The sequence below is a fragment of the Peromyscus eremicus genome, chromosome 9 (assembly GCF_949786415.1).
Source record: "Peromyscus eremicus chromosome 9, PerEre_H2_v1, whole genome shotgun sequence".
Taxonomy (NCBI): domain Eukaryota; kingdom Metazoa; phylum Chordata; class Mammalia; order Rodentia; family Cricetidae; genus Peromyscus; species Peromyscus eremicus.
Window position 1 is genome coordinate 66,487,150 of NC_081425.1, and position 25,764 is coordinate 66,512,913.

Consider the following 25,764-nt stretch of genomic DNA (forward strand, 5'->3'; position numbering starts at 1 on the left):
CTATGTAGCACAAGTCGGCCTTTGAATTCCTAGGAAGGTGTCTGCCCTCATCTCCCCTCACGTTGGGATTCATAGGTGTGCGCCACCAGACTCTGTGAGGAAAATTCTTTAGAAAAATATGGAAATGATATAGGTCAGAAATTCAGATTTGCATAAATAAAAGACAGAAAAGGATGAAAGAAATCAACTACAACTTTACTATCCAATGTGTACTTTGGGGCTGGAGAGATGGCTCAGAGGTTGGGAGCACTGGCTGCTCTTCCAGAGGTCCTGAGTTCAATTCCCAGCAACCACATGGTGGCTCACAACCATCCGTAATGAGATCTGGTGCCCTGTTCTGTATACATAATAAATAAATAAATCTTTAAAAAAAAAACACAAAAAAAACCTGCTACCAATGTGTACTTTGGTACTAGGTCTGGCTGAGCTCAGAACACTGATCTGGAGGATGCAGCCAACGTGTGAGCCTTGAGTCTGGGAATGGAAGAAACCATCGGAAGAACGGGCAGGTTTCCTGAAATGCCTGTAAGGTGGGCAAAGCAGGTCATGAATGCAATCAACAAAGTAAGAGTGTCGACAAGGACAGCGTGACCGGTCCTGTCTTTGGGGATGGCAATAAGGGGATCCAGGAACAGTCAGTTCACTGAAGGACTCAAGTTAGCGCTCAAAGAAACTTGGAAGAGGAAACTTTAAATATTCGAAACCACACGAAACAGCAAAGATGTGGCACAGAAAAGCACAAAAGCGTCCAGGAACCCCCTGGCTAACTGCGGTATTTCAAGGGGCCTTTTCCTTGTTAGGGGCTGGCGAGTCAGGGCGGATGGGCGAGCACTCGGCGGCCGAGCGCCTCTCCAGCGGTGTATTTGGTTTTTTGAACGCGAGCGCCCTCTTCTGTTTGGCGAGATGAATGACCGAATTCTTTGGGGGAGCGGCTTGCGGCCCAGGAAAGGCTCCGCGGGTGCCGGTTCAGGCGGCTGGCTTTACGGAAGCCCCGGGGAGACGTGTGAACGGGAAGAGAGGCGCGACAGACATCGGCTCAGGGCCAGGGGTCCTCGCTGACGTCACAGGAGCCTCCGCGGCCCCTTCCGGGGCGGGAAAGCGGCGCGCTCGGTCGGAAGTGACGCACCCGCGCGGTCCGTCAAGTGGCGCCGTTTTAAGCTTAGCGGTCTGGGTCGGTCCGTCTACCTAGTCACCGCCTGGGAGGAGAGCCCAGAATTCCGGTGCTTTGCCGAAAGGATCCCAGCCAGTCCGCCGACCTTCCGGTGCAGACCAGAGAACCGAAGCTCCGCCTGCGGGAGAGGCCGGGCAGGGCGAGAGGGGCGCAGGGGGAAGGGTGCCCGCCGGGCCATGGCTCCACCCCCCGGGGTGGGTCCCGCGTCCCTGCGGTTTGCCGCTGCCGCCAGCTGGCTGGTAGTCCGCCGCCGCCGCGTCGAGCACTTCCCCAGAGTGGTGGAGTTTCTGCAGTCCCTGCGCGCTGCTGCCCCCGGCTTGGTTTGCTACCGACACCATGAACGCCTGTGTATGGGCCTAAAAGCCAAGGTACGAGAAAGAGTGGAACGTAAAGGGGCGGGCGGGCGGGCGGGCGGGATGCGAGGACCCGAGGAAGGCCGACTAAGGTTGGGATGAAGACCGCTTGGAAAAGGGTAGGAATTCTGAGCGCAGTACCGTGCAGGTGGTGGTGGAGTTGATCCTGCAGGGGCAACCCTGGGCCCAGGTCCTGGATGCCCTGAATCATCACTTCCCAGAGACTCATCCCCAGAGACCAGGACCACTGGACCCCGCAGCTGTGAGTAATCCCCTCGACAGCCCATACTCATTAGGCGGGATGCCACCAAGTGGCCCCTGGGTCCTGGTGACACCCCCACCTCCCAATTTTTCTGTCTTCCATCTCAACAGACAAAGCAAGATAGGAAGATTTCGGAGGCACGGGAAAGTTTTTGCCTGCATGTGAAGCAGCTGGCAGAGACTGAGGATTTGGCCTCGAGCCTGCAGGTGAGAACGGTTGGTTCGGAGGATGTTATGTGATGTCCGTTTTTCCTAAAATTCATCTGACCTGCTTCTCTTTCCCACATAAAGGAACTCGAACAAGACTATGGGGAACCCTTTCTGGTTGCCATGGAGAAGCTATTCTTTGAATACTTGTGTCAGCTAGAAAAAGCACTGCCTGCAGTCAAAGAACAAGAGGTCACTGAGACAAGACACCTTACGGGCGGAATGTGGGGTGGCCTTGCTGAGAACTGCGATGCTCATAGCTGTCACCTGTCTTGCCCACAGCTTCAGGATGCTCTAAGTTGGGTTCAGCCTGGCTGTCTGGTCACCTCTTCTGTTGCTTTGTGCCAATATGGTATGGACATGGGATGGCCATTTCCAGGTAAGAGAACCATCGGGATAACTGGAAATTTGGAGGTTAGTGTTTAGCTTGACCAAACCTGAGTCAGCCGATTAGAGAGTATGTGGACCTGAGACATGAACCTGACTGAGTTAACCTATAACTAATTTTATAAGGCATCTTATTTTATCATTCAGAGAGCTCTGCTTCTGGCTCAGTGAATCCGACAGAACCCATGGAACAGAGTCCTCACCAGCAAACAAAACCAGCACTCCACAGTCCTCTGCCTAAAGCTAAGCTTGGCCTTCACCAACCAGCTTCACGGGAGCACCCAGAACATTTAGCTGGCAGCTGCTTTAATCTGGCCCCTCTAGGACAGCGAAAATTCCGATCACAATGGACCTCTGCAAAGGGATGCCATAAAGAGCGGCCTACAGTCATGCTGCTCCCCTTCAGGAATATGGACTTACCAGCCCAAGACGGAGCTAACCCTAAAAGCAGAGAAGAGCATGGAGTGGGCACAGCAGGGTCTGTGGGCACAAAAACTGTTTCCGGCGGGAAGTCTAAGCCAGCATCTCAGGGCCTGGGGAAAAGGGTTCCAGAGGAGAGCCCACCTGCCTCACCCGCTGCAGAGCCCAAGGAGTAAGAATTGCTTCTCCTTCCTTAGGAGCACTCCTTGCCTACTTCCCTTCTTCACCCCACCTTTCCCCTTGTTTCCACCTCAGGAACTGTGTGAATTGCTACATGGACCCTCTAAGTCTCTCCCTATCACCTCCTAGAGCCAAGAAACCAGGTAAGTGGGCCGAGTCAGGACTGCGTCAGCCAGCCTGCCTTTGGGAATTTTCGGGGCCTGTATTCACATAAAAGAATGGTCTGGGTTTAATTGTGGCTTCTTCCCTGCAGTGCAGTCCCCATCTCTGTGTAGCCCTGTCGTTACCATAGGGGACTTGGTGTTGGACTCTGAAGAGGAAGAAAGTGACCAGAGGGAAGGAAAGGTGAGGAGGAAGAAGCTGAAAGCTGAGCTAGAGGAGGGCAGAGCGAGGCAGGAATCCATGGTAGGGTTTCCAGTTACAGGAATTATGCTTCCTTCTCCATAGGAGTCTCTGAAAAACTATCAGAAGACAAAGTTTGACACCTTTATCCCCATGTTTTGTGACTACATGCCAAGTCCTGCCTGTTCATTCCTGGCCAGATAAACAGTTCTCGGGTCCTGTAACCGTACTGGAATGTCCTTTGCACTGTCCATCTGCCTCTGCAGCTCTGCATGCAGTTTAGTGGGAATGAAGAGGAAGCCCAGACCTGAGTTGCCTGGCTATGTTGCTAAAGCTTTGTAAATGCTTGAAAATTAAAACTTGAATGTGTTACTCTGTCATGATGAGAAAAAGGGGAATTAAGACTTAGGTCTGTGTAGGCCATTCATTAGGAACCTAACTGGCTTCTCTAGAGCTTGTTGAAGCCCTTCCTGTTCAGATTTATCTAGAAGGGTTACCAGAATTGAGAGAGCCTGGAAATCATTAATGCTGTTCTAACAACATTCCCTAATGCCAGGACATACTTTGTAAATGTTCATGCTACTAAGTTATCTTGAGCTGGTGACACCAGAATGTGGATGCTTCATGAGAATAACACTCATTGTTCTCGATTCCACTGGGTCAGGCATACTCCCATCTCTGCCCAGGAGTGTCTAGATAACCAGCCTGTGCAGAAAGCCCAGCACCTCTTCTTACCATCAATAGGATCTATCTTTATTAGAGTTATTTCAAATATTTAAGTACTTCTAAACTGTTTAGGTATTTGATGATCTCATTTAATGAAGCTGATTAACATGATTCCGAAAGCCTTCCTTTTCCAGACCAAGGCCTGTCATTTATGTATCAATCAGCATCTTTCCTCCTAATCTTCAGGATGCTGTCCCCAGATTCCCATTTGTTGATCTCGCATCTTCTTCCTTGCCTCTTCCCCAGTGAGTGCCCTTAGCATTTCGTGTATGCAGAAAGCGTAAGTGACTACAGGAGCACTCAGGAGTGAGATGATAGGAACTGGATTAAGTAACACACAGCCACAGTAGCTGGGATGGGTGAGAAGCCCCTTTGGAAAGGCCCCAGTGGTAGAGTGTTGCTGCCTGGGGAAAGTAGACTTCTCGAGTCTATCGGGAATCGCTGAAGATTGGATTCACTTGCTGGGTGACTCGGATAAAGGTAGTTCTCCGACTTAACTCCTTCAGCTTAGCAGCTCCTACATATGTGCATGTAGACCGGATGCCTCCTAGGATGTCACGAATAGTATGTTCCACATCTCCTTTAAAGGGAACTTCTACTGTCTTTCCCTCTGAGGCCCTTAGAAAAGAGAAACTTTTATTACCTACTTGGTAATAGAATTCCTTAAGCTCAGTGACTCTTCCTGTCTCTAACATTTATAACCCCTTCACCATTTTTCTCCCAAGAATGGTGCCCTACATTTCCCAGGAGGCATGACACCATTTCCCATAGTCCCATTCACCAACAACACTCATGTGCTAGCTAGCCTTCCATACATACCTGTACTCAGCCACACCTCCTGAATATTTCTTCATCGCCATTTCAGAACTCATTCCATAGAAGAGCTTGTACTTCTTGCCATCCCTTTCAATGAGTTCGCCACCTGATTCACTGTGCCCAGCCAGCATGCCACCCAGCATCACAAAGTCAGCCCCTGCCCCTGCCAAAGTCAAGGAGTTGGAAAAGATGCATCTGGCTAAGGTACCCTATAGCCACCTTCAAAGTCAGCTGTGTCTGTGTTCTACAGACCAGCAGCTTCTTGGGTCTGTTGGCATAGCTGATCCACATTCCTTGGGGGCTGTTCTGCCCTTGCCTCTGCTCCCCAGTGGGACTAACTTCCTCAAGGTTTTTACAGACCCAGAAGTTCCCTGACTGGTCTCTGCTTTTCCTATCTTCCGGTGATGCCATTTTACTGCTCCCCAGCTCAGGGTGACTTTAGTCCCAAGAGGATAGTCTCCAATTTTATGGATCACCTGGGAAACAGACAAATGAAGATTTGCAGTTTTGTTCCTCAGGGTTATTTTGGAGGTTGGATGTGGGGCTCAGAAGTCTACATTGTCCAACAATCTATGGCATAGCATAGTGGCCCTGGCTCATGCTTGGGAGAGTCAAGATCTCAGGATTCCCTCTGCTAGCTTGTCACAGGTGACACTTTAGGTTTCAGGTTTTAGAGTCACTAGCTCACATTATGAATCTGAATGGCTTCCTGAGCTGCTTCTAGCCTGACCCTAGGCCCTCAGAGGTGACTTACAGGACCCTCCTGTGCTCTCCCAGTCTCCTTACCAAAAGCCTTTGCCACATCTCCAGGACAGCTGCAACCTCCATCCTACAAAGTAACAAACACTGTGAGAGACAGCACGGACTCCTCAAGGCTTCACAACTGCCCATGTCAAAGTGGACAAGAGTTCAGGTCCTGAGCAGGACTTTCCTGGAGCCCCACACTACAGAAAACACGGCTGTTAAGTAGCTTCAAACCCTCCCCAGCTTTTGGGTCTTACTGAAATGATATGGCCCCTGAGGCCATGAGCAGCGTCTGCACACTCCATCACCGCACTGAGCTGGGGGTACCCCACTCCAGTTTTCTTCCGAGTTGTACACACAGAGCCTGGGAAGAGCATGACGGGTGAGAGAAGTGTTCCATGGTTTCCACCAAAGGGGTAAATAAAACGGTGGCCCCAGGGAACCAGCTTACCAGGACCAATTCCCACTTTGATGATGTCAGCCCCAGAGAGGATTAGCTCTTCTACCATCTCTCCTGTTACCACATTTCCTGCCTGAGACATAATCAAAATAGACCATCCTTAGGGTCAGGTGGAGAGCAGCCTCTGTGCTCTCAGATACCCTGACTACGACTGTCCTATTACAAATCAAGGGTACTAGAGCCCTCTACAGGACCCTTCCCCCACATTCAGATTCCACTTAGTGTGAAGTACGGCCAGTGTCATCGTTGACCTTTGAGGCAGTAAAGCTGACCAATGAGAAGACAGGGTGGCATTAAAGAGCTATTGGCGAGGCAGAGAGACCACTCAGGTCTGACAGTGGTCCATTTCACTACCAGGTCACTCCTTCCCAGTCCTGAAGCTCTCTGCCTTCAGAGAAAACGGAAAGACTGAAATGTGGGCTAAAACATCCGTCTGCCTAACTGCACTGGGACAGTGCAGGCATTCCTTTCAATGCTGTGAAGAAAACGAAGCCTTGGGTTTTGTCTCTAATAAGCCTCCAAAAAAATAAAACATGGTTTTACGCGATACTTTTTGCTGTTAATTTGAGACAGACCTCAGGGCTGGCCTTGAACTCCTGCCGCTACCTCCCAAATACTTGGATTATAGGTATGTGTCACAATGCCAGGCTTTCATGTAACACTATATTATTACAGCCCATGTTCATCTCAGTAGGTAGACATACATGTGCCACAGGCATACGCAATGTATAAATGTTCCGTCATGTTTTGTTGGGTTTTTTTTTCCCCCCGTTTGGTTTTTTGAGACAGATATTCTCTGTGTAGCCCTTGCTATCCTGGAACTCACTCTGTAGTCCAGGATGGCCTCGAACTCAGATCCACCTGCCTCTGCTTCCCAAGGTGTGCACCACCACACCTGCTTCCATCATGTTTAAGTGACGTCAGAGTCACTGGGTTGATGGACTATGAATTAAGGGTCCGAGATTGCACTGATTAAGACACATATAAAACTTTGAACCATGACAATAACATGTAGAACAGAAACAAGGTGCAGCAGAGGACAAATACTGGTATGACAAAATTGAATGTCACAAAGGAGTAGGGTAACAGAAACACCTAGCCGAGGGTGATGGCACATGCTTTTAATTGCAGCACTCGGAAGGCAGCAGATCTGAGTTTGAGGCCAGCCTGGTCTACAGAGTGAGTTCCAGGGTGGCCAGGACCACACAAAGAAACCTTGTCTCAGGAAAAGAGAAAAAAAGAGAAACATACCATGATGGTGTGTTGGGGGAAGCGCTTCCGTACATCCTTTACAAATTCAACAAAATGTTCAGAATAGCCATTAGCCACATCCAGGCATATATATTTCACTTGGGGAATAGCTTCCAGGATCTGTTCCAGCTGCTCAAAGTCAGCAGAGCCTGTGCCAGAGCTGGCGGCCAGATGCTGTGGAGAAAGCGTTAGACTAGCCTGTGGCATTGCGTCAGAAGTGACCCACCTGGTAAGCAGTCAGTAACAGTGGGGGTTGATTTCTAAGAGCCAAAAAAGGGTTCCTGGGAGACTGATAAGGGAGCAGGGTAGGCCCTGAGTTACCTCAAGACAGTCAGGATTCTGGCTGGCAAACTCTTCCCACTGACGGATGCTGTAGTGCTTATGGACGGCCGTGAAAAGGGAGAACTGAGGAGAAGAGAGAACCATCAAAAGGGCAAAGGCTTCGTAAGACTATTTCTAGATCTACCTTTATACTGTCCCGAGAGAAGGTGATGCATTTGAGAAACAGTACGAAGTTCAGGACTGAGCTGCTTCAACCACTGTTCTTCCTACAGATTCCAGTATAGCTTTTTACCTGAAATTAGCACTTATCAAGTATTCCTATCAAAGTCCTGTGAGCTGGGTTGGATTTAACTTGCTAGCATATACATTGCTTGTGACCTAGAAAGTGACAGGAACATGCTGCTGCTGGTACAGCAGGACAAGTAGCAGGCATGGAAGAACTATGAAGAGGCTAGATGGAGCTAGTGTTTGTCTACACTTGGCTCTAAGGCGATCCAGTACTAAAAAATCTCTATTTTTCTCTCTTCTGGTTTACTTGCTGGCAGTAATCCAACTATAGGTCTACACAAAGTTAAAGACTTAAGACCAGTGGAGCAACAAAATACTATTCCATCCCTTTTTCTGCTGGAGTTAGGGACAAAAACATGCAAAGATCAATTTCATCTATCTTAGGTAAATTCAAAAATGTAATGGCTCGCTGGGTGGTAGTGTCACAAGCCTTTAATCCCAGCACTCTGGCAGAGGCAGGCGGATCTTTGATTCAACAGCCGGGGCTACAGAGAAACCCTGTCTCAGGAAAACAAAACAACAAAACAGGACTCATCAGGCTCAAAACCTCTGGCTCATGGAACTGCAAATAATATCCCCTGAGAAAGGCATTCAGAAGACACTTCATGCTGGTGTCTGTGCTTTCTGAAAGCACAGATATGCAACCAGACAAGAGTCAGGAGTTGGTTGAAACAGCACAAATCTTGCAAATGAGGAGAAATCCAAGGAAGTCATGTATCAGCAACAGGAAGTTCTATGCTTAAAAGCCAGCATTCTGCTTTCTCAGTAGCACTCAAAGTCAACATGTTGATAAACAAAAGCTCTAGGTAGTCAGCAGATCTTAGAGATATTTGGCCTAATAAACACACCCAACACATACCAACCCTAAGAAAAAGTTGGCTTGTATCTGACCTTTTTTATCATTACTGAGACTTGGCTATTTTTCTAAAGTTTGATTATTTTTTTGGTTTTTTTGAGACAGGGTTTCTCTAAAAGCTCTCGATGTCCTGGAACTTGATTTATAGACCAGGCTAGCCTCCAACTCACAGAGATCCACCTCCCGAGTGCTGAGATTAAATGTGTGTGCCACCTCTGCCTGGCTAAAGTTTTCTTTCTGTAGCACTTATCCACAGTATTGAGATCCAGTCCCCAGTAAGGTTCATATATTACAGCATGTCTTTCAACAGACTTACCGTTCCCCAAATCTACCTGTCAGAGAAGGCAGACAACAGACAAGAGCAGGAGTCCTGAACAATTAGTAAACGGTGACAGGAATAAAGTAACAAAACTCCGTAATTATCAATTTCAGAGGAAGCACAACAAATATTCTACAAAAACAGAAAGATGAGAAAGCCCTTAAGGCTAACAGCCACAAACGGAACCAATCAACTAGGGCTACGTGGGGTGACTAGCAAAGCACATTATGTTCTCAAAAGTGCCCAGGCAACTAGCTACCTTCTCAGCTACATGCATAGAGGCAAACAACATTACTGACAGGAGCAGAGGCTTCCATGTTCAAAGGGAACAACCTGTAGTTAAGAAAAAACTCCATTTGGGGTACATCTCAGAAACTCCCAGGAACCTAGGACTTAAAGAAGGGAAAAATTAAAGGAATAACAGGCATACAAGAGAACTAATAAGCTCCTTTTCTCTAGGATATTCCAGGTAGAAATGTTTAAATATTCAAAACAGTATTTCATTTCTGGACTAAACAATGAATGCTCAGTGTTCAAAACAATGGCAGACTGGAGAGATGCATGACTGGGCTGACCTGGGTGGATGCAGGAAGAATTTGGTAAGGTATCTAACTTATGGGGGGTATTAATCAGAAAATGGAAGAAAATCAAATTCTGAATCTCACCAACTCAAACGGATCTTTGAAGTGATAAAGGGTCCTTAGTAATGGAAAAAATTAGTAAACCCAACATTCTGTCTATTGCCAGAAAATGGGAGTAGAAATGCAAGGCCTCAGCCGGCAGTGGTGGCACATGCCTTTAATCCCAGCACTGGGGAGGCAGAGCCAGGTGTGAGTTCGAGGTCAGCCTGGTCTACAGAGTGAGATCCAGGACAGGCACCAAAACTACACCGAGAAACCCTGTCTCGTAAAACCAAAAAAAAAAAAAAAAAAGAAATGCAATGCCTCTGCAGCCTGCTGGGGTAACATTGGGTAGGGTGCGTAAAGTTAGTCTCACCTTAGAGAGAACCTTAGCCATCTCAAAAGTCCCCACGGTATCCATATTGGCAGCAATGATGGGAATGCCATTGTATATCTGCTTTGAGTTCCGGAATGAGAAGGACCTTGTGAGATCTACCTGTAGACATCAACAGGAAAGTAAGCACTTCATTTACCCGGAAAATATGTATCCCATTAGAAGCGGGCAGCTTTCTTGGTCCTGGTCTACCAGAAGTCTGCGGTCAAAAAGGCAAGAAGACAGCTGGCTCACCTCACTTCGAGACTTAAGGGTGCTGCGTTTGGGCCTCAACAGGACATCCTTGAAGTCTAGTTTCACATCATTATCAATATGAGGCATGATGCAGGGCTGCAGTTAGATAATAATTTGAGGGCTGTAAGACTGGCAAGTAACAAGTAAAGAACGGAACCAAGTGCCCCATGGGCCTAATGTCTTGATGACGCTAGGACAAAGGTCACCTCTCCTGCTTGAATTGTGTAAAATCAGGTCAGGGGGAGGCCCCTGAAGTCTCACTGGGACCATCCTTTGTCTGGATTACCCAAATGCTTCAAATCCCAGGTATTCTTAGGGAGAACAGGGAAAGAATTACGACCTCTGAAGGTGCATTCCTTACCCCGCTAATCTTCCTTTTCCCGCCCCAGCAAAGGGCAGTTTAGAGAAGGAAACTGACTTAGTCGTGGAGAAGAAAAGAGATTTCAACCAGCTTCCGGCATAGGGGTACTCACTTCCTGTTGCTTTGACTCAGGTGGCAGTTGACCAAAGATTTCTTTTGCTTAGCAACTAGCCGCGTGCAGCTCGGATGAGCCTTCAGGGCAACACCAGCAAGTTCCGCTAATTGCAAGCGCGACTACCCAAGGAATTCCAGCTTCGGGCGCAGTGCAAGGCCTTCTGGGTAACAGAGTCCACACACTGAGGTTGCCGTTGGGTGCCAGCGGCGAGAGGACTACAACTCCTAGGATGCAAAGGTCGGAGCTGCCTCCTGGCATGATGGGAAAAGTGGTTTGTTCTGCTGCCTCCGGCCGCTAACCCCAGTTCCTGAGCACGCGGGGGGGTCTCAGGACGTCGTCTGTTCTGTTCCTAAGCCGGCTTGCCTTTTAGTCTACAACGACACAAAACACGAGGGCATTCCTGAGCCTTTCGGGAACCGGGTGGAAAGAGGAGAGGGTGGATCCGGAGAGTGACCCGGAAGCAGAAGTGTCCCTTGCCGTGGAGTGCTGGGAAGCGGCAGCGGCGAGCACAGCGAGAGAAGCAGCACTCCAGCCGCCTGCAGCCCCAACCCGGGAGGAAGATGCTAATTAAAGTGAAGGTGGGAGCGTTACCAGGCTTGCCAAGACTCAGTGGTGCTGGGCTGGCCGCTGCGCCTTAGGGGAGAGGCGGGAACACAAAAACATGCCTTTCCTGAACTTGGAGGGCTGACACCCTCGGGGCCCTGCGCGAGGCGTGATGGGAACTAGGGGGACCCCGGGAGGCTTTGAGCCGGTCCCGCCTGAGGACCTCGGGTGTTTGCCTTCCCTACATCCTTGCCAGGTCTATGCTGTGACCTAAAAGGAGGCAGCGTTTGTCCTGGTCTCACTGTATTTGAGCCCTTGTAGTCATAGAGAAGGCCTGGCAGCAGCTTGACTCCTGATTCCAAAATTTTTGAGAAAAGCTTTGTCCCCCACTCTTCATGCCTGGGTTGCATGCTCTCCCAGGCCCTAACATAGGCTGCCTCCAAAGCACAGCGCTGAAGCATTAGACTGGGAAGTGAGTCTCTTTCAGTAGCTACGCTAGGCTGACCACTTGGCATCTTCTTGTCTGAGCTGGACATTAAGAACCAGCCTCACTGTTTTGGCTGAAGCCGGCTACTTACCGGCGCATTGGTTCTTGGAACTGTGTCTCCTTCAACTCCTTAAGTTCATCGGTTTTAAACCCTTATCGACTTTTCTGCTGTTTTTACCTTTGTTTAGACGGACACAAAACTGACAGTTGATGCAGCCTGACATTAGTTTGACCTCTTAAGAGCTCTGTAAGTCAGTCTTCAGTAACTGTATATGTTAGCTGTTGATAACCTTCCAGTAACTTCTTTAATTAAGGACTGAAGCCAGAGAGCAGATTGATGATTAATGTTTTTCAAAAATTGATTGGTAATCTATGCATTAGTAGGTCTTTGAGTTTTAAGCACCATTTTATTTTACTTTTGTTGTTTTTAGTTAAAGTGTACTATAATAGGTCTCATTGTGAGTTTTTTTTCCCCATGTATGTGTATCATTGTGCTTTGCTCATAATATTTACCCTGCATCATTACCTTCTTTTATCTCCCACGAACTGGCCCCTTTCCTCCTCTCAAATAGCCCCCTTCTGCAACCAGTTTCAAAAATAGAAATTATTAGCCAGGTGGTGGTGGTATAAGCCTTTTAATTCCAGCACTTGGGAGGCAGAGGCAGGCAGATCTCTGTGAGTTTCAGCCTGGTCTACAGAGTGAGTTCCAGGACAGCCAGAGCTATACAGAGAAACCCTGTCTTAAAAAAAAACAAACCAGCCAGGCAGTGGTGGCGCACGCCTTTAATCCCAGCACTCGGGAGGCAGAGGCAGGTGGATCTCTGTGAGTTCGAGGCCAGCCAGGTCTACAAAGCAAGTTCCAGGAAAGGCACAAAGCTACACAGAGAAACCCTGTCTCGAAAAACCAAAAAAAAAAAAAAAAAAAAGAAAAAAGAAAAGAAACACAACCAACCAAACAAAAAAAACCAGAAATATTAATGATGGTTGATGTCTGCAGTTCCAGGACTCGGGAGGCTGAGGCTGGCGTTTGAGGCCAGTCTGGGCTACATCTAGAGACCCTGTCTCAAACAAACACTGGAAGGAAAGACAAGAAAGGGAAGGGAGAGAAGGCCGGGATCTGAGTACTAGACTACTTGCCTAGCATCTGTGAAGCCTTTCCTTTGATTCTCAACACCACAAAGTATAGACGTTGATTAATAGTTTAAAGTTAGAGAATATATGTGCTTATGCTTTGCTAGATGAAAGAGGGTGTACTGGTGGGTTTCATTATCTGTTACACATGTGTTACTAGTTCATGTGGATTTACCTTGGGGGGAGGGACCTTTGTTTTGTCTGTGTGGGTGTTTTGCCTGAACGTTTGTCAGTGTATTATGTCTGTCTAGTGCCCCAAGAATCCAGAGACGATGTTGGATCCCCTGGAACTGGAAGTTGCAGGTGATTGTGAGCGGCCATGTGGTTTCCAGCAATGGAATCCCGGTCCTCTGCAAGAGCAGTAAGTGCTCTTAGCTGCTGAGCCATCTCTTCAGCCCCAGTACATGTATTCCTTAATGTGACTTGCTGTCCAGTGTTTGAGACACAGTAATGGACGAGGGCTTTGCTTTCTCATCACCACCTGCACCCAAGGAGAGGTTATTCCCTACTTGGTTAGTGTTTTTAAAAACAATTTAGGACTGGAGAGATGGCTCAGTCATTAAGACCACTGACTGCTCTTCCTCGGGACCCAGCTTTGATTCCCAGCCCCGCACAGCAGCTGACTGACTGTCTGTAGCTCCAGTTCCAGGGGACCCCATGCTCTCTTCTGGCCTCCTCAGTTACTGCGTGTGCATCTTGCGTTGACATACATGCAAGCAAACCATCAATACACATAAAAATAAGATAAATCTCCTTTAAAATTTAAATAAATTAACCTGTACTAAGAGATTTTACCTCATGACCCATAGAGCTTACTATTTGATGTGCTCTCATGTTAGCAAACCATTTTAGGTTGTTTTTGTTAACTATGGGTTGAGATCTAACAGTTTAAATAATACTGTGTTCCAGGTATGCTCCTCAGACTTAATGGATGCTAAGAATCCCCTAAGGGTGTTGCTAAATGACAGTCCCTGCTCAGTAGGTCTGTAATGGTGGTGGTGGTGTGTGTTTTATTACTAGGGTAGCCTAGGCTGGTCTCAAACTTGTGGAGATCCTCCAGTCTTAGCCTCCTAATTGCTGGCTGAGACAAGGTGTTGGTAGCCCCCACCCAGGCTGCTCCCCAATTCACATTCCTCTTGCCTTAACCTCCGAGGGCTAAGGTTATAGGTGCGCATCACCGTCCTCCTTGTCTGCAAAATCTGCCTAGTTTTAAGAAAATAACTTTTTATCATGTCTGTGTACATGGTGCTTGGTCTGCTTGTGTGTTTGTTCACCACTGTGTGCCCGGTGCCAAAGAGACCAGAAAAGGGCACTGGATTCCCTGGAACTGGAGTTACACGTGGTTGTGAGCCACCATTTGGGTCCTGGGAACGAATCCAGGACCCTTGAAAAAGTACTCTCGACTATTAAGCCATGTCGTTAGCCCCGCCTCTGTCTAATGTCAGTCCCTCTGTCCTCCATCTTGTTAGCCCTGCCTCTGTCTAATGTCAGTCCCTCTGTCCTCCATCTCGTTAGCCCCGCCTCTGTCTAATGTCAGTCCCTCTATCCTCCATCTTGTTAGCCCTGCCTCTGTCTAATATCAATCCCTCCATCCTCCATCTTTGTTTGCTGTTTCTTTATGTATCAAGTATATATGAAAGCAATATTTAGCTGCTTCTGTAGGGCTTACAGCTTTTAGTAGGGTTCTTTGTAGATTATTCATTTTCAGCTGTTTCTCTATATTGCTGATAACTTGTCTATCTTTCTGTACTCTTTTCTCCTTCTCAGTTAAGTCCTTCCTGGTTTGGTTTGGTTTGAGATAAGATAGGGCATTGTGTATGCTAGCTGTATCCCTAGCCCAGACCATTTCTGAGTGAAATCTGTTATTTCCCTCATTCCATAAAATGTGCGTCTTCTACTGTAAGTTACCTTCCCATTGCCTTGATCATGTGTTAATCCTGTTGGTCTGCCAGGTATCTAGAACATAATTCTTTCTGTTTGCTTGTTTTTCAAGACAGGAAACTTCTGTGTGTCCCTGGCAGTCCTGGAACTCGATCTGTAGACCAGGCTAGCCTCACACTCATAGAGATCCACCTGCTTCTGCCTCCCCAGTCCTGGGACTAAAGGCATACACTACCATTGCCTGGCTAGAACACAATTCTTGAGTCACATTTTTTTTTGTAGGTTTTTATTTTTATTTTTTGTATGAAATCAATTTCTGCTTTGCTTTTCTTCCCATTCAGATCTGGTTTCTGTGATGCCTCCAAGTTTTCCTTCTATCATGCTTTCTGTAAAGCAGTACTTGTCAACCTACCTAATGCTTTGACCCTTTGATACAATTCCTTACCAGGTGGTGGTGATCCACGTCTTTAATTCCAGCACTCAGGAGGCAGAGACAGGTGGAACTCTGTGAGTTCGAGGCCAAAAATACAGTTCTTCATGTTGTGATGCCCCCCCAACCATAAAATTATTTTTATTGCTACTGCATAACTAATTTTGCCACTGATAGGAATCTGTGTTTTCTGATGCTCATAGGCAACCCCTGTGAAGGGGTCATTTGATCCCCAGAGGGTCTAGATCTATGGGTTGAGAAACACTGCTCTACATGGTGCAAGACTGTACACTTGAGGGAAATACATAAAGCCAAAGCCAGGTGTGATGGCCAGTGTCTTCAATAAATGCAGTCATGGGGGGGGGGGGAGTATCACTGTGTGATCCCCACTGTTGATACAAGTCTTTTTGTGGACAGATGTTTTCTTTCGTTCGTTCGTTCGTTCGTTTTTTGTTTTTTGTTTTTGGATACCTTGGACTGGGATTTACTAAGTCATGTAGTTGTTATATGTAACTTGAAAAGAACTGTCAGCCCACCTTGCAGGGAGTCTACTGTTTTACCTTCCCACCTGCAGTAAGTAGATGAACGTTCCAGTTGCTTTGATTACATAGTGAGGCCTTATCTCAAAACAACAAACAAACCCCTCCAATCCACAATGTGTGGCTCATTCATCACCACAGGATGATAATCTTGTATCAAGAATGTCTTTTAGGCCTGGGGACTCAGCTCAGTGGGGAAGAGCACTTGCCTGGCAATCGTGGCCTCAATCCCAGCAGCTGTATAGAAAGCCTATCATGCCGGGCGGTGGTGGAGCACGCCTTTAGTCCCAGCACTCGGGAGGCAGAGCCTTGCAGATCTCTGTGAGTTCGAGGCCAGCCTGGTCTCCAAAGCGAGTTCCAGGAAAGGCGCAAAACTACACAGAGAAACCCTGTCTCGAAAAACCAAAAAAAAAAAAAAAAAAAAAAAAAAAGCCTATCATGGCTGCTCACATCGGCCAGTAGTGAGACTGTCTCAAAATGTGTGTGTGAACGCTGGGTGGCAGTGGCGCACGCCTTTAATCCCAGCACTCGGGAGGCAGAGCCAGGCGGATCTCTGTGAGTTCAAGGCCAGCCTGGTCTAAACCTGTACAGAGAACCAAACCAACATGGCTGTGGCACCACCTGTCTGTAATCCTGGCGCTTGGGGAGGGAGAGGCAAGGAAAGTCAGAAGTTCAAGTTTGGCAGTACATTACAAAGCAAACCCTGAGTCATTGGGACTCGGAAAAGTGTGACTTCTCTCTTTCTTTTCTGTCTCTCTTTGAGAGTCTGGCCATAGCCTCAGCATGCTTTCCTGGACTTCTGGATCTTTCTCTCTTTGTCGCGGTCTTATGCCACTTGGCTCCTCACAGACAGCATGGTTTCTCCCTTCTCTGGAGTCCTTCAGGCAGCTGCTAAGCTTACAGCTTACCTGCCTGGATTTTTTTCTTTTAAACGTCAGTAAAATTATCCTCAAATTATTAAAAAAAAAAAAAAGTTCAGGATCATCCCTGGCTACATAGCACAGCCTAGAATACATAACATCCTGTCTTATTACAAAAAGCAAAGTCCTGTATTATATACCCATAGACCCAAATCATCTCAAATTATCACACAGACATTCTTATACTTAAAACTAAGACTTCTCTTCCCTGATTTTTTAAAAAATAAAGCCCAGAAAGCACAGCATACATTATTTCTAAAAAGAATTACCACGCAGAAAAGTTTAAATGACTGGTGGGCATGCTAGCACATGCCTTTTTTCTTCCGAGTTCAAGGCTAGCCTGATGTACATAAAGAGTCCAGATCCTGTCTCAAAAAGCAACAAAGTTACACGATGTCTTACTATCACGAATGACCCATTGTTCAATTGGCTCGCATGCTGTCTTTCAATATACTTCACTTTCTTCTCCATCTTCTATCAGTTGGTGGATAGACCTAGAGGCTAGATTGTTCTTTATGTATTATATCTAGGATTTTGCTAGAAACAACAAAATGAAGTCATTCTAATTCTGTTGCTTCATCTATTAGCAAGAATGTTTGAGCTGTTTCCAAATGGAAGCAGATAGTGTTACAGGAAGTGTGACTGGGAAGACTGAGGGGTTAAAGTTTAATTATAATTAGTTTAAATTTAAATTTTAAAACCGAGCTGGGAAGCTAAGTCTGGTAGTGCGGGTCTGTAACCCTGAGTGAGTCCTCAGAAGACTGAAGGAAGAGGAGCCCAGTTCAGACACAGTGTTAGCTCAAGACCAACCTGTGAAACTTAGAGCCGTGGAAAAACAGGGTTGGAGAGGGCTGGAGAGATGGCTCAGTGGTTAAGAGCTCTTACTGCTCTTCCAGAGGACCCAGGTTCGATTCCCAGCACCTACATGGCAGCTTACAACTGTCTCGACCTCCTGCCTGACACCCATGGCAAAACACTGAGAAAGGAGGGGAGCGTTGGAGAGATAGCTTGGTGGTTAAGAGCACTAGCTGCTCTTGCTGAGGACTTGGGTTTGGTTCCTAGCACCCATGTGGCAGCTTACAACCATCTGTAACTCAAGTTCCAAGAGATCTAGTGCTCTTTTCTGGCCTCCACAGGCACCAGACATATACTAGGTACACTTATATACATAAAAGCAAAGCACTTAGACACGTAAAATAAAATAAATAATTTTGACCAGCACTCAGAAGACAGGCAGGAGTCTGAGGCTGGACCAGGCCACGTAGTAGGACCCTGCCCCCCCCCCAAAAAAAAATTCTTTCTTTCTTTTTTTTTTTTTTTTCCAAGTGCAAAAGTAGCCCAAGGATATAACTCAATGGAGCCCTTCCCTAACATGTGCTGAGAGAGAGCAGGAGGAAGAGGAGAGAGGAGAAAAGAAAAGAAGTCTAGAAACAAGAGCCTGTGTGGTGGGATAGCTTGAACCTGGAGACTCAGCTACTTGGGAAGCTAAGGCAAGAGAATCTGAGTCTAGAAGTGTTTAAGTTCAGCCTGGGCAGATAGCAAGGACTTGTCTCAAACAGGAAAGGAGTGGGATGGGGAGCTTTATTTAAAATAAATAAATAGGCCGGGCAGTGGTGGTGCAGGCCTTTAATCCCAGCACTCAGGTGGATCTCTGTGAGTTCGAGGCCAGCCTGGTCTACAGAGTGAGATCCAGGAAAGGCTCAAAGCTACACAGAGAAACCCTGTCTTGAAAAACAATAAATAAATAAATAAATAAATAAATAAATAAATAAATAAATAAATAAAGCTCAGCTGGTAGTTCAGTCCTCTGGAGGTGGAGGCAGGCAGATCTCTGAGTCCAAGGCCAGTCTGATGAGTGAGTTCCAGGCTAGTCAGGACTGTATAGTGAGACCCTGTCTAAAAAACAAAGCCCACTGCGTCTTCCCCCATCCATCTCCCACTTCTTAGAGTCACTATTGTGAAGGATCTGTTTCTTTTTTTGTCCATGTGTGTACATGTGTGAGGGTCTAGAAAATGATAAGTAATTATATAGTCTTCAAATGAGCACACATTGTGGGCCGGTGAGATGGCGCAGTGGGTAAAGGCCTTGCCACCAAGCCTGACCCCTGGACCTCATAGTGGAAGGAGAGAACTGACTCCCCAAAAAGGTTTTTATTTATTTATATTTTATTTTATGTGCATGGTGTTTTGTCATTGGTGTCAGGTCTCTTGGAACAGGAGTTACAGACAGTTGTGAGCTGCCCTGTGGGTGCTGGGAATTGAACCCAGGTCCTCTGGAAGAGCAGTCAGTGCTCTTAACCACTGAGCCGTCTCTCCAGCCCCTGTATTGGGAGTAGAGTCAGGCTTGTGTGGTGAGCACTGTTAGCTACTGAGCTGACTTACTGGCTCATGGGGTAGCTTCTTCTCAGGTCCCCCGCCCCGCCCCAGGGGTTAGGAGGTGCGTGTCAAGACAGCGTTTCTCTGTGTAGCCTTGGCTATCCTGGAACTCTGCAGACAAGGCTGACCTCCAACTCAGAGATCTGTCTACCTCCGCCTCCTGAGTGCTGGGATTAAAGGTGTGGGGGAAAGGCCAGCTTCTTCTAAGTTAATGACCTAGAAATGAAATTCTCTAGTCTTTGCATTTGAAGTATTAAGATAAATAAAACAAAATGATTTATGGACAACACAGAATTACAAACCTTATTTTGTCATGTGAGGGATTATTGCATTTAAATTTTTTGTTTGTTTGTTTTATTAAGACAGGATCTCAATTATCTCAGGCTAGCCTTGACCTATATGTAGTCAAGGATGATCTTGAACTCCTTATCTTCCTGTCTCTACCTCCCAAGTGCTGGGATTGCAGGTGCACTGCTGCATCCAGTTTATACAGTTTATGTGACCGAGCCCAGGGTATCATAGGCAAGCACTCTACCAACAGCGCTACATCCACTAATTTTGTGGGGTTTTTTTTTTGTTTTTTGTTTTTTGTTTTTTTTTTTTGAGACAGGTTTCTCTGTGTAGCTTTGGAGCCTATCCTGGATCTCACTCTGTAGACCAGGCTGGCCTCGAACTCACAGAGATCCGCCTGGCTCTGCCTCCCGAGTGCTGGGATTAAAGGCATGCGCCACCACCGCCTGGCTTAATTTTGTGTTTTTGAGATTGGAACTTACTATGTGTCCCAGGCTGACCTCACGTTTATTAGCCTCTGTCCCCTGGAATGCTGGGGTAATAGGTGTGTGCCACTGTGTCCAGCTGAGCAAGGGCTTTTAGAAAGTCTAGTGGTGGAAGGGTCCGGAGAGATGGTTCAACAGTTAAGAGCACTGATGCTCTTTCCAAAGACCTTGGGTCTGATTCGTAGCATCCACATGGCAGCTTACAATCCTTAATGCCAGTTCCAGGGGATCTGATGCCCTCTACTGGCTTCTACAGGCACTACATGCATGTGGTGCACAGACACACATGCAGGTAAAACACCCACACACATGAAATAAAAATAAAGATCAAAAGACTAAAAACTGGGACTGGAGAGATGGCTCAGAGGTTAAGAGCACTGACTGCTCTTCCAGAGGTCCTGAGTTCAATTCCCAGCAACCACATGGTGGCTCACAACCATTTGTAATGAGATCTGGTGCCCTCTTCTGGCCTGCAGACATAACACTGTATACATAATAAATAAATAAATCTTTAAAAAAAAAAGTGCAGCATAATTAAAAAAAAAAAAGACTAAAAACTAAAATAAATAAAGCAATGGTAATAGAATACACCTCACATTCTAATACTTAGAAAGTAGAGACAGGAGGATGTCAAATTTGAGGCTGGCCTGGGCTATCTATTGAATTTGAGGTCAGCCTGAGCTGTCTCAGAATTTTTTTAAAAAGTCATATTGGTGTTAAAAGTGTTAATGATACTCACTGGAACATATAAAAGCATTATACAGAGGACATTTTTAAATTACAAAAATGTAAAATTTTAAAATATGTACTGTGTATGTATGAATGTATATTTGTGTGGACACAGGGAGGTCAGAAGACAACCTGCAGGAATTGGTGTTGTATCCTCCCCTGTGGAACCCACGAGGTGAACTCAGGTCATTGGGTGTGGCTACAAGTGCCTCTACTCATTGAGCTGTCTCCCTGGCCCAAGGGAAGTCAGAGATCCTTGAAGTCTGACAGGAGAACATTGAGGACAGTAGAACTACTCCCAACCTAGGCCAGACATGGTGTCTGTGGTCAGGATTGCTGCAGACTCTTCAGATCTATCTGTAAGGGCAAATACAAAGAGCCATAGAGGCACACACCTATAATTGCAGCAGTTAGGCTGAGGCCAGTCCAGGCTGCCTAGTCAAAATAAAACAGAGGCAGGATGGATAAGAGATTAGGTTGTATGAAACACAAGTTTATAATTTGTACACAAATATATATATATATTTTTGGTTATCTGGTTTTAGCCAGTGGAAATCAAGAATTTTTGGTTATAGTTTAGGATTTAGGTAGAATTCTAGAACACATAGGAAAGAATATAATGTTGAACTCTAGCATTTAAAAAAAAAAACAACCTAGTTGGCAGTGATTTTTTTGTGCCTTTGAGAATTCTTTGCATCATCTAAAAGTGATTTCTGTACTGGAATAAAGTCCTTCTGACTTGCAGGACTGCTTTACTTAGGTAACTTGTCATTGCTATATTGTCCAAAGAATTCCTGATAGTCTTGCTGACTTGAGGTTGTGGGGTGAAGATCAGAAGGCGGTGACTTGTGGCATTAAGGAAATCGAATGGTTCACAGAATCCCGTCTTACTCAGACTGCCTGATGCCACAGCTGAGGTGCAGGCTTTCTGATTCCTCCAGGTACTATTGCTGAGAATACACATCTCTCAGAAGAGGGTACCCTGGAGACTAAGATAAGATGGTGTACTTGCTGGGCAGTGGTGGCACATGCCTTTAATCCCAGCACTCGGGAGGCAGAGGCAGGTGGATCTCTGTGAGTTCGAGGCCAGCCTGGTCTCCAAAGCGAGTTCCAGGAAAGGCGCAAAGCTACACAGAGAAACCCTGTCTCGAAAAACCAAAAAAAAAAAAAAACCAAAAAAAAAAAAAAGATGGTGTACTTAGAAGATGTCTTTTCTATCACTGTGAAGAGACACCATGACCACAGCAACTCTTTTTTTTTTTTTTAAATTTATTTATTTATTATGTATACAGTGTTCTGCCTGCATGTATGCTTGCGTGTCAGAAGAGGGCATCAGATCTCATTACAGGTGGTTGTGAGCCACCATGTGGTTGCTGGGAATTGAACTCAGGACCCCTGGTAGAGCAGCCAATGCTCTTAACCTCTGAGCCATCTCTCCAGCCCCCACAGCAGCTCTTATAAAGAAAACATTTAATTGAATGACCTACAGTTCCAGAGGTTTAGTCCATTATCATCATGGTGGGACATGGCACCACACAGGCAGACATGGTGCTGGAGAAGGAGCTGAGAGTGGATAAGAAGCTACATTTGATCCACAGGCAACAGGAAGTGAACTGAGACATTGAGCACGGCTTGAGCATATGTGAGACCTCAAAGCCTGCTTCCACAGTGACACTTCTTCCAACAAAACCACACCTCCTAATAATGCCACTCCCTATGAACTTGTGGGGGCCAATTACATTCAAACTACCACACCAAGACAACTTATAAAAGATAGCATTTGATCTGGGGCTTATAGTTTCAGAGGGTGAGTCCATGACCATCATGGCAGCAGATAGTCAGGCTAGAGCAGAAGCTGAGAGCTCACACCTCGATCTACAAGTATGAGGCAGAAAAAGAGAACACGAGAGCACCAACTGGGAGTGGCTTGAGCTTTTGAAACTTCAAAGTCCACCCTCAGTGACACACTTCCTCCAACAAGGCCACGCCTCCTAGTCCTTCCCAAACAGTTCCATCAACTCTGGACCAAGTAGGCAAACAGGAGCCCATGGGGGCTATTCTCATTCAGTCTACCACAGAAGACAATTGATATTGGGCTGTGGGATTTATGAAATCTTTGTCTGTTTTAGACGCTGACTGGAAAGGAAATTGAGATTGACATTGAACCCACAGACAAGGTATGCTCAGCATGTCTTCCCTCCTTCCTTTGTGTCTCTGTATGTGCCTAGGACCTTGGTCCTTTTGTATTCGTGCTTTCTACACAGCCTTTGTTCTTACTATTTCTGTAATTCTAAGCAGCCTCTGGCTTCTGTTCCTCTAAAGGTGGAGCGAATCAAGGAGCGTGTGGAAGAGAAAGAGGGGATCCCCCCACAACAGCAGCGGCTCATCTACAGTGGCAAACAGATGTGAGTTTGGGTGGGAAGTGGGGCATGGCAGTCTTGTGTGAAGATGAGGCAGCAAGGCTGGAGGTGTGTCAGGCCTGTCTCTACTTCTGTGTCCCTGCTTTCAGTTCTTTGACAATTTGGTGAAGCAGATAGACTCTTCTAGAATAAGAGAAGGCATAGAATATTCCAGACATAGAGTAAAATATATTGAATTATAAACTAATGTTGAGACAGTTATCAAGCTACTAAAACAAATTTATAGAATTGCAATGTATGTGCTTCTTTATCAGTATGTTTTAAAGTGTGTTATGTTTAGTTCTGTGTGTATTTATAGGTCTGTGCATTGGAGTGCAGGTGCCTAGATCTGTCAGTCCCCCTGGAGCTGTAGTTACACAAGATTGTGAGCCTCCTGAAGTGGGTACTGGAACTGAGCATAGGTCCTCTGCAAGAGTGGTTTGAGCTTTTAACTGCTGAGCCATCTTTCCAGCCCTCTTTATTAAATCTACTGTAACGTCTAATGATGGGTCTGATAACTGTTTTTTTTTTTTAAATTTTTCAAGATACCTGCAAACAGTTATAATGAAATTTAAAAATATTTAATTTCTATTGTGTAAGTTACCATATTGTTAACACCATGGGTCTATTTGTCTATGTTCAAAATTAAATACTAATTACACTTAGGAGTTAATAAAAATAAAGAAGAAATTTATCTCATCCGACTTCCCAGGCCTCCAGGAGATCCACAGAGCCCAGGTTACAGGTGCCTGTGTAGATGGTATTTCTCGGGCTTTTTTCTCCCTGTAGGAATGATGAGAAGACAGCCGCCGACTACAAGATTCTAGGCGGGTCGGTCCTCCACCTGGTCCTAGCCCTCAGAGGAGGAGGTGCTCTTGGGCAGTGATGACCCTCCTCGCCCTGTTGCTCCTAATGAAGCATCACATGTCTTCTCACTCTCTGGGACACCAGAACTACTGCCCCCTCCCTTGGATGCCCCCTCCCTTGGATGCCCGGTCTTGTGTGTCTACTGGTGGGAGAATGTGAGGACCCCAGGGGGCAGTGTTCCTGGCCCAAATGGCCATTGCTGGCTGTTGGGTTTTAGTCTGCAGTCCCGTGTGCTTCCCTCTCTATGGCTGTGTCCTTGGTTGTCAATAAAAGATTTCCTTGCCTCCTCGAATCTTTCTTCTTGCCGCCTATGACTGAAATAAAAAATGGGCACAGTGGTAACCAGTAGAAGTAGGACAGTGGAAGGGTGCCGTTCTTAGGTTTGTTTTGAGAAGAGGCGGGGTCCTAACTGTAGCCCCAGCTGGCCAAGAACTTGTTGGCCTCAAACTCACATGGATCCACTTGTCTGCCTTCAGAGTGCTAGGATTAAAGGCATGTGCCATCAGTCTGCCATACTCTTTATTTTGAAACAGGTTTTTTTTTTTTTTTTTTTTTTAAAGATTTATTTATTTACTGTGTACACAGTGTTTGCCTGCATGTATGCCTGCTGGCCAGAAGAGGGCACCAGATCTCATTACAGATGGTTGTGAGCCACCATGTGGTTGCTGGGAATTGAACTCAGGATCTTTGGAAGAGCAGCCAGTGCTCTTAACCGCTGAGCCATTTCTCCAGCCCCGAAACAGGTTTTTTTAATAGATGTCCCAGGCTGTCCTTGAACTTTTGATCTTTTTGAGACACAGTCTCTCTATATAGCTCTGGCTGTCCTGGCCTCCACCACACCCAATTTAAACTTGAATTTTTGATCCTCTTGCCTTAGCCTCCTGAGTAGGTGGGATTACAGGCATGCCCCATCAACTGACTTCAGCATAGCTTTTCAACTGAAAGACATTTTACCCCATTATCCCAAGTGACCCTGGATGGGGATGTTGTCATCTCTTGTAAAGATCGGCATGCTGAACCCAGAGGAAACATTTCTTCAAAGTTCTAAATGCCAGCTTAGTGCTCCACCTGAGAAAAAAGCTCAGATGGTGTTTGGGCCTCGCCCCTTAGAAGGATCATTAGACTAGGAAAGCCTGCCCTGTATTGTTCTGCAGTCAGCTCTTACTAGCTCATGAGTGCCAAGTGCTGTCTGTCACTCTCCCAGGTTCTCTTGGTAACTTGACGTAAGCCATGGTAGCTAGGTGTGGTGGTTGAGGCTTGTAAGCACTTGGGAGGCCGAGGCATGAGAAGCAAGAATTCTAGAGCAAGATGGGTGGTGATGGTGCACTCCTTTAATCTGGGCACTCCGGAGGCAGACTCAGGTGCATTTCTGAGTTCAAGGCCAGCCTGGTCTACAGCGCTAGTTCCAGAATGGCCAGGGCTACAGAGAGAAACCCTGTCTTGAAAAACAACAAAAAGGAAGCCATGATGGAACATTTACACATTGCACATACCTGTGGTACATGTATGTCTGCCTACTGAAATGAACATGTGCTGCAGTGATATAAAGTGTTACATGAAAGCCTGGCATTGTGATACCTGTAATCCCAGTATTTGGGAGGTTGAGGCAGGAGTTCAAGCCAGCCCTGAGGTCTGTCTCAAATAAACAGCAAAACATATCATGTAAAACCATGTTTTATTTTTAGAAGCTTAATTTTCTTCACAGTATTGATGGGAATAGCAGCATCCTGTTGATGAGGATGGTAGAAACCTAGGGAAGACATGCTCTGCTGGACTTTCAAGCTAGCTTGGAGAACGTCTCAGGTTTTACAAACACCCTCCACCCCTTTTGTGAGACCTGATTTTTGTTGCCCTCGGTGATCTCAGTTCCTAGGTACAAGTAACTCCCTGCTAGGCCTC

At 46.3% G+C, this 25,764-nt stretch overlaps 3 protein-coding genes across 5 annotated transcripts; 2 read left to right on the forward strand and 1 right to left on the reverse strand.

Annotated features, from left to right (window-relative positions):
- The first annotated feature begins 1,093 nt into the window (after nucleotides 1-1,093).
- Nucleotides 1,094-6,614, forward strand: Tinf2 (TERF1 interacting nuclear factor 2). 2 transcript variants are annotated; one of them, XM_059273598.1, is made up of 9 exons: nucleotides 1,094-1,539; nucleotides 1,673-1,786; nucleotides 1,897-1,992; nucleotides 2,077-2,184; nucleotides 2,275-2,371; nucleotides 2,527-2,971; nucleotides 3,055-3,122; nucleotides 3,233-3,324; nucleotides 6,425-6,614. In XM_059273598.1, the coding sequence occupies exons 1-9, from the start codon at nucleotides 1,348-1,350 to the stop codon at nucleotides 6,443-6,445; spliced, it is 1,233 nt and encodes a 410-aa protein (XP_059129581.1). In that variant the 5' UTR covers nucleotides 1,094-1,347; the 3' UTR covers nucleotides 6,446-6,614. The 2 variants fall into 2 exon arrangements, with proteins under 2 accessions (XP_059129581.1, XP_059129580.1); XM_059273597.1 differs by lacking the exon at nucleotides 6,425-6,614 and adding an exon at nucleotides 3,427-3,693 and having other exon boundaries at nucleotides 1,097-1,539.
- On the reverse strand, nucleotides 4,115-11,229 carry Gmpr2 (guanosine monophosphate reductase 2). 2 transcript variants are annotated; one of them, XM_059273601.1, is made up of 10 exons: nucleotides 10,785-11,229; nucleotides 10,312-10,407; nucleotides 10,060-10,179; nucleotides 7,640-7,723; nucleotides 7,319-7,492; nucleotides 6,059-6,140; nucleotides 5,865-5,971; nucleotides 5,650-5,692; nucleotides 4,867-5,026; nucleotides 4,115-4,665 (listed from the first exon to the last, which is right to left on the reverse strand). In XM_059273601.1, the coding sequence occupies exons 2-10, from the start codon at nucleotides 10,396-10,398 to the stop codon at nucleotides 4,476-4,478; spliced, it is 1,047 nt and encodes a 348-aa protein (XP_059129584.1). In that variant the 5' UTR covers nucleotides 10,399-10,407; nucleotides 10,785-11,229; the 3' UTR covers nucleotides 4,115-4,475. The 2 variants fall into 2 exon arrangements, with proteins under 2 accessions (XP_059129584.1, XP_059129583.1); XM_059273600.1 differs by having other exon boundaries at nucleotides 10,673-10,785.
- On the forward strand, nucleotides 11,031-23,975 carry Nedd8 (NEDD8 ubiquitin like modifier). The gene is made up of 4 exons (XM_059273603.1): nucleotides 11,031-11,365; nucleotides 22,729-22,776; nucleotides 22,922-23,004; nucleotides 23,788-23,975. Exons 1-4 carry the CDS (start codon nucleotides 11,348-11,350, stop codon nucleotides 23,882-23,884), a joined length of 246 nt encoding a protein of 81 aa, XP_059129586.1. The 5' UTR covers nucleotides 11,031-11,347; the 3' UTR covers nucleotides 23,885-23,975.
- The last annotated feature ends 1,789 nt before the right edge of the window (nucleotides 23,976-25,764 follow it).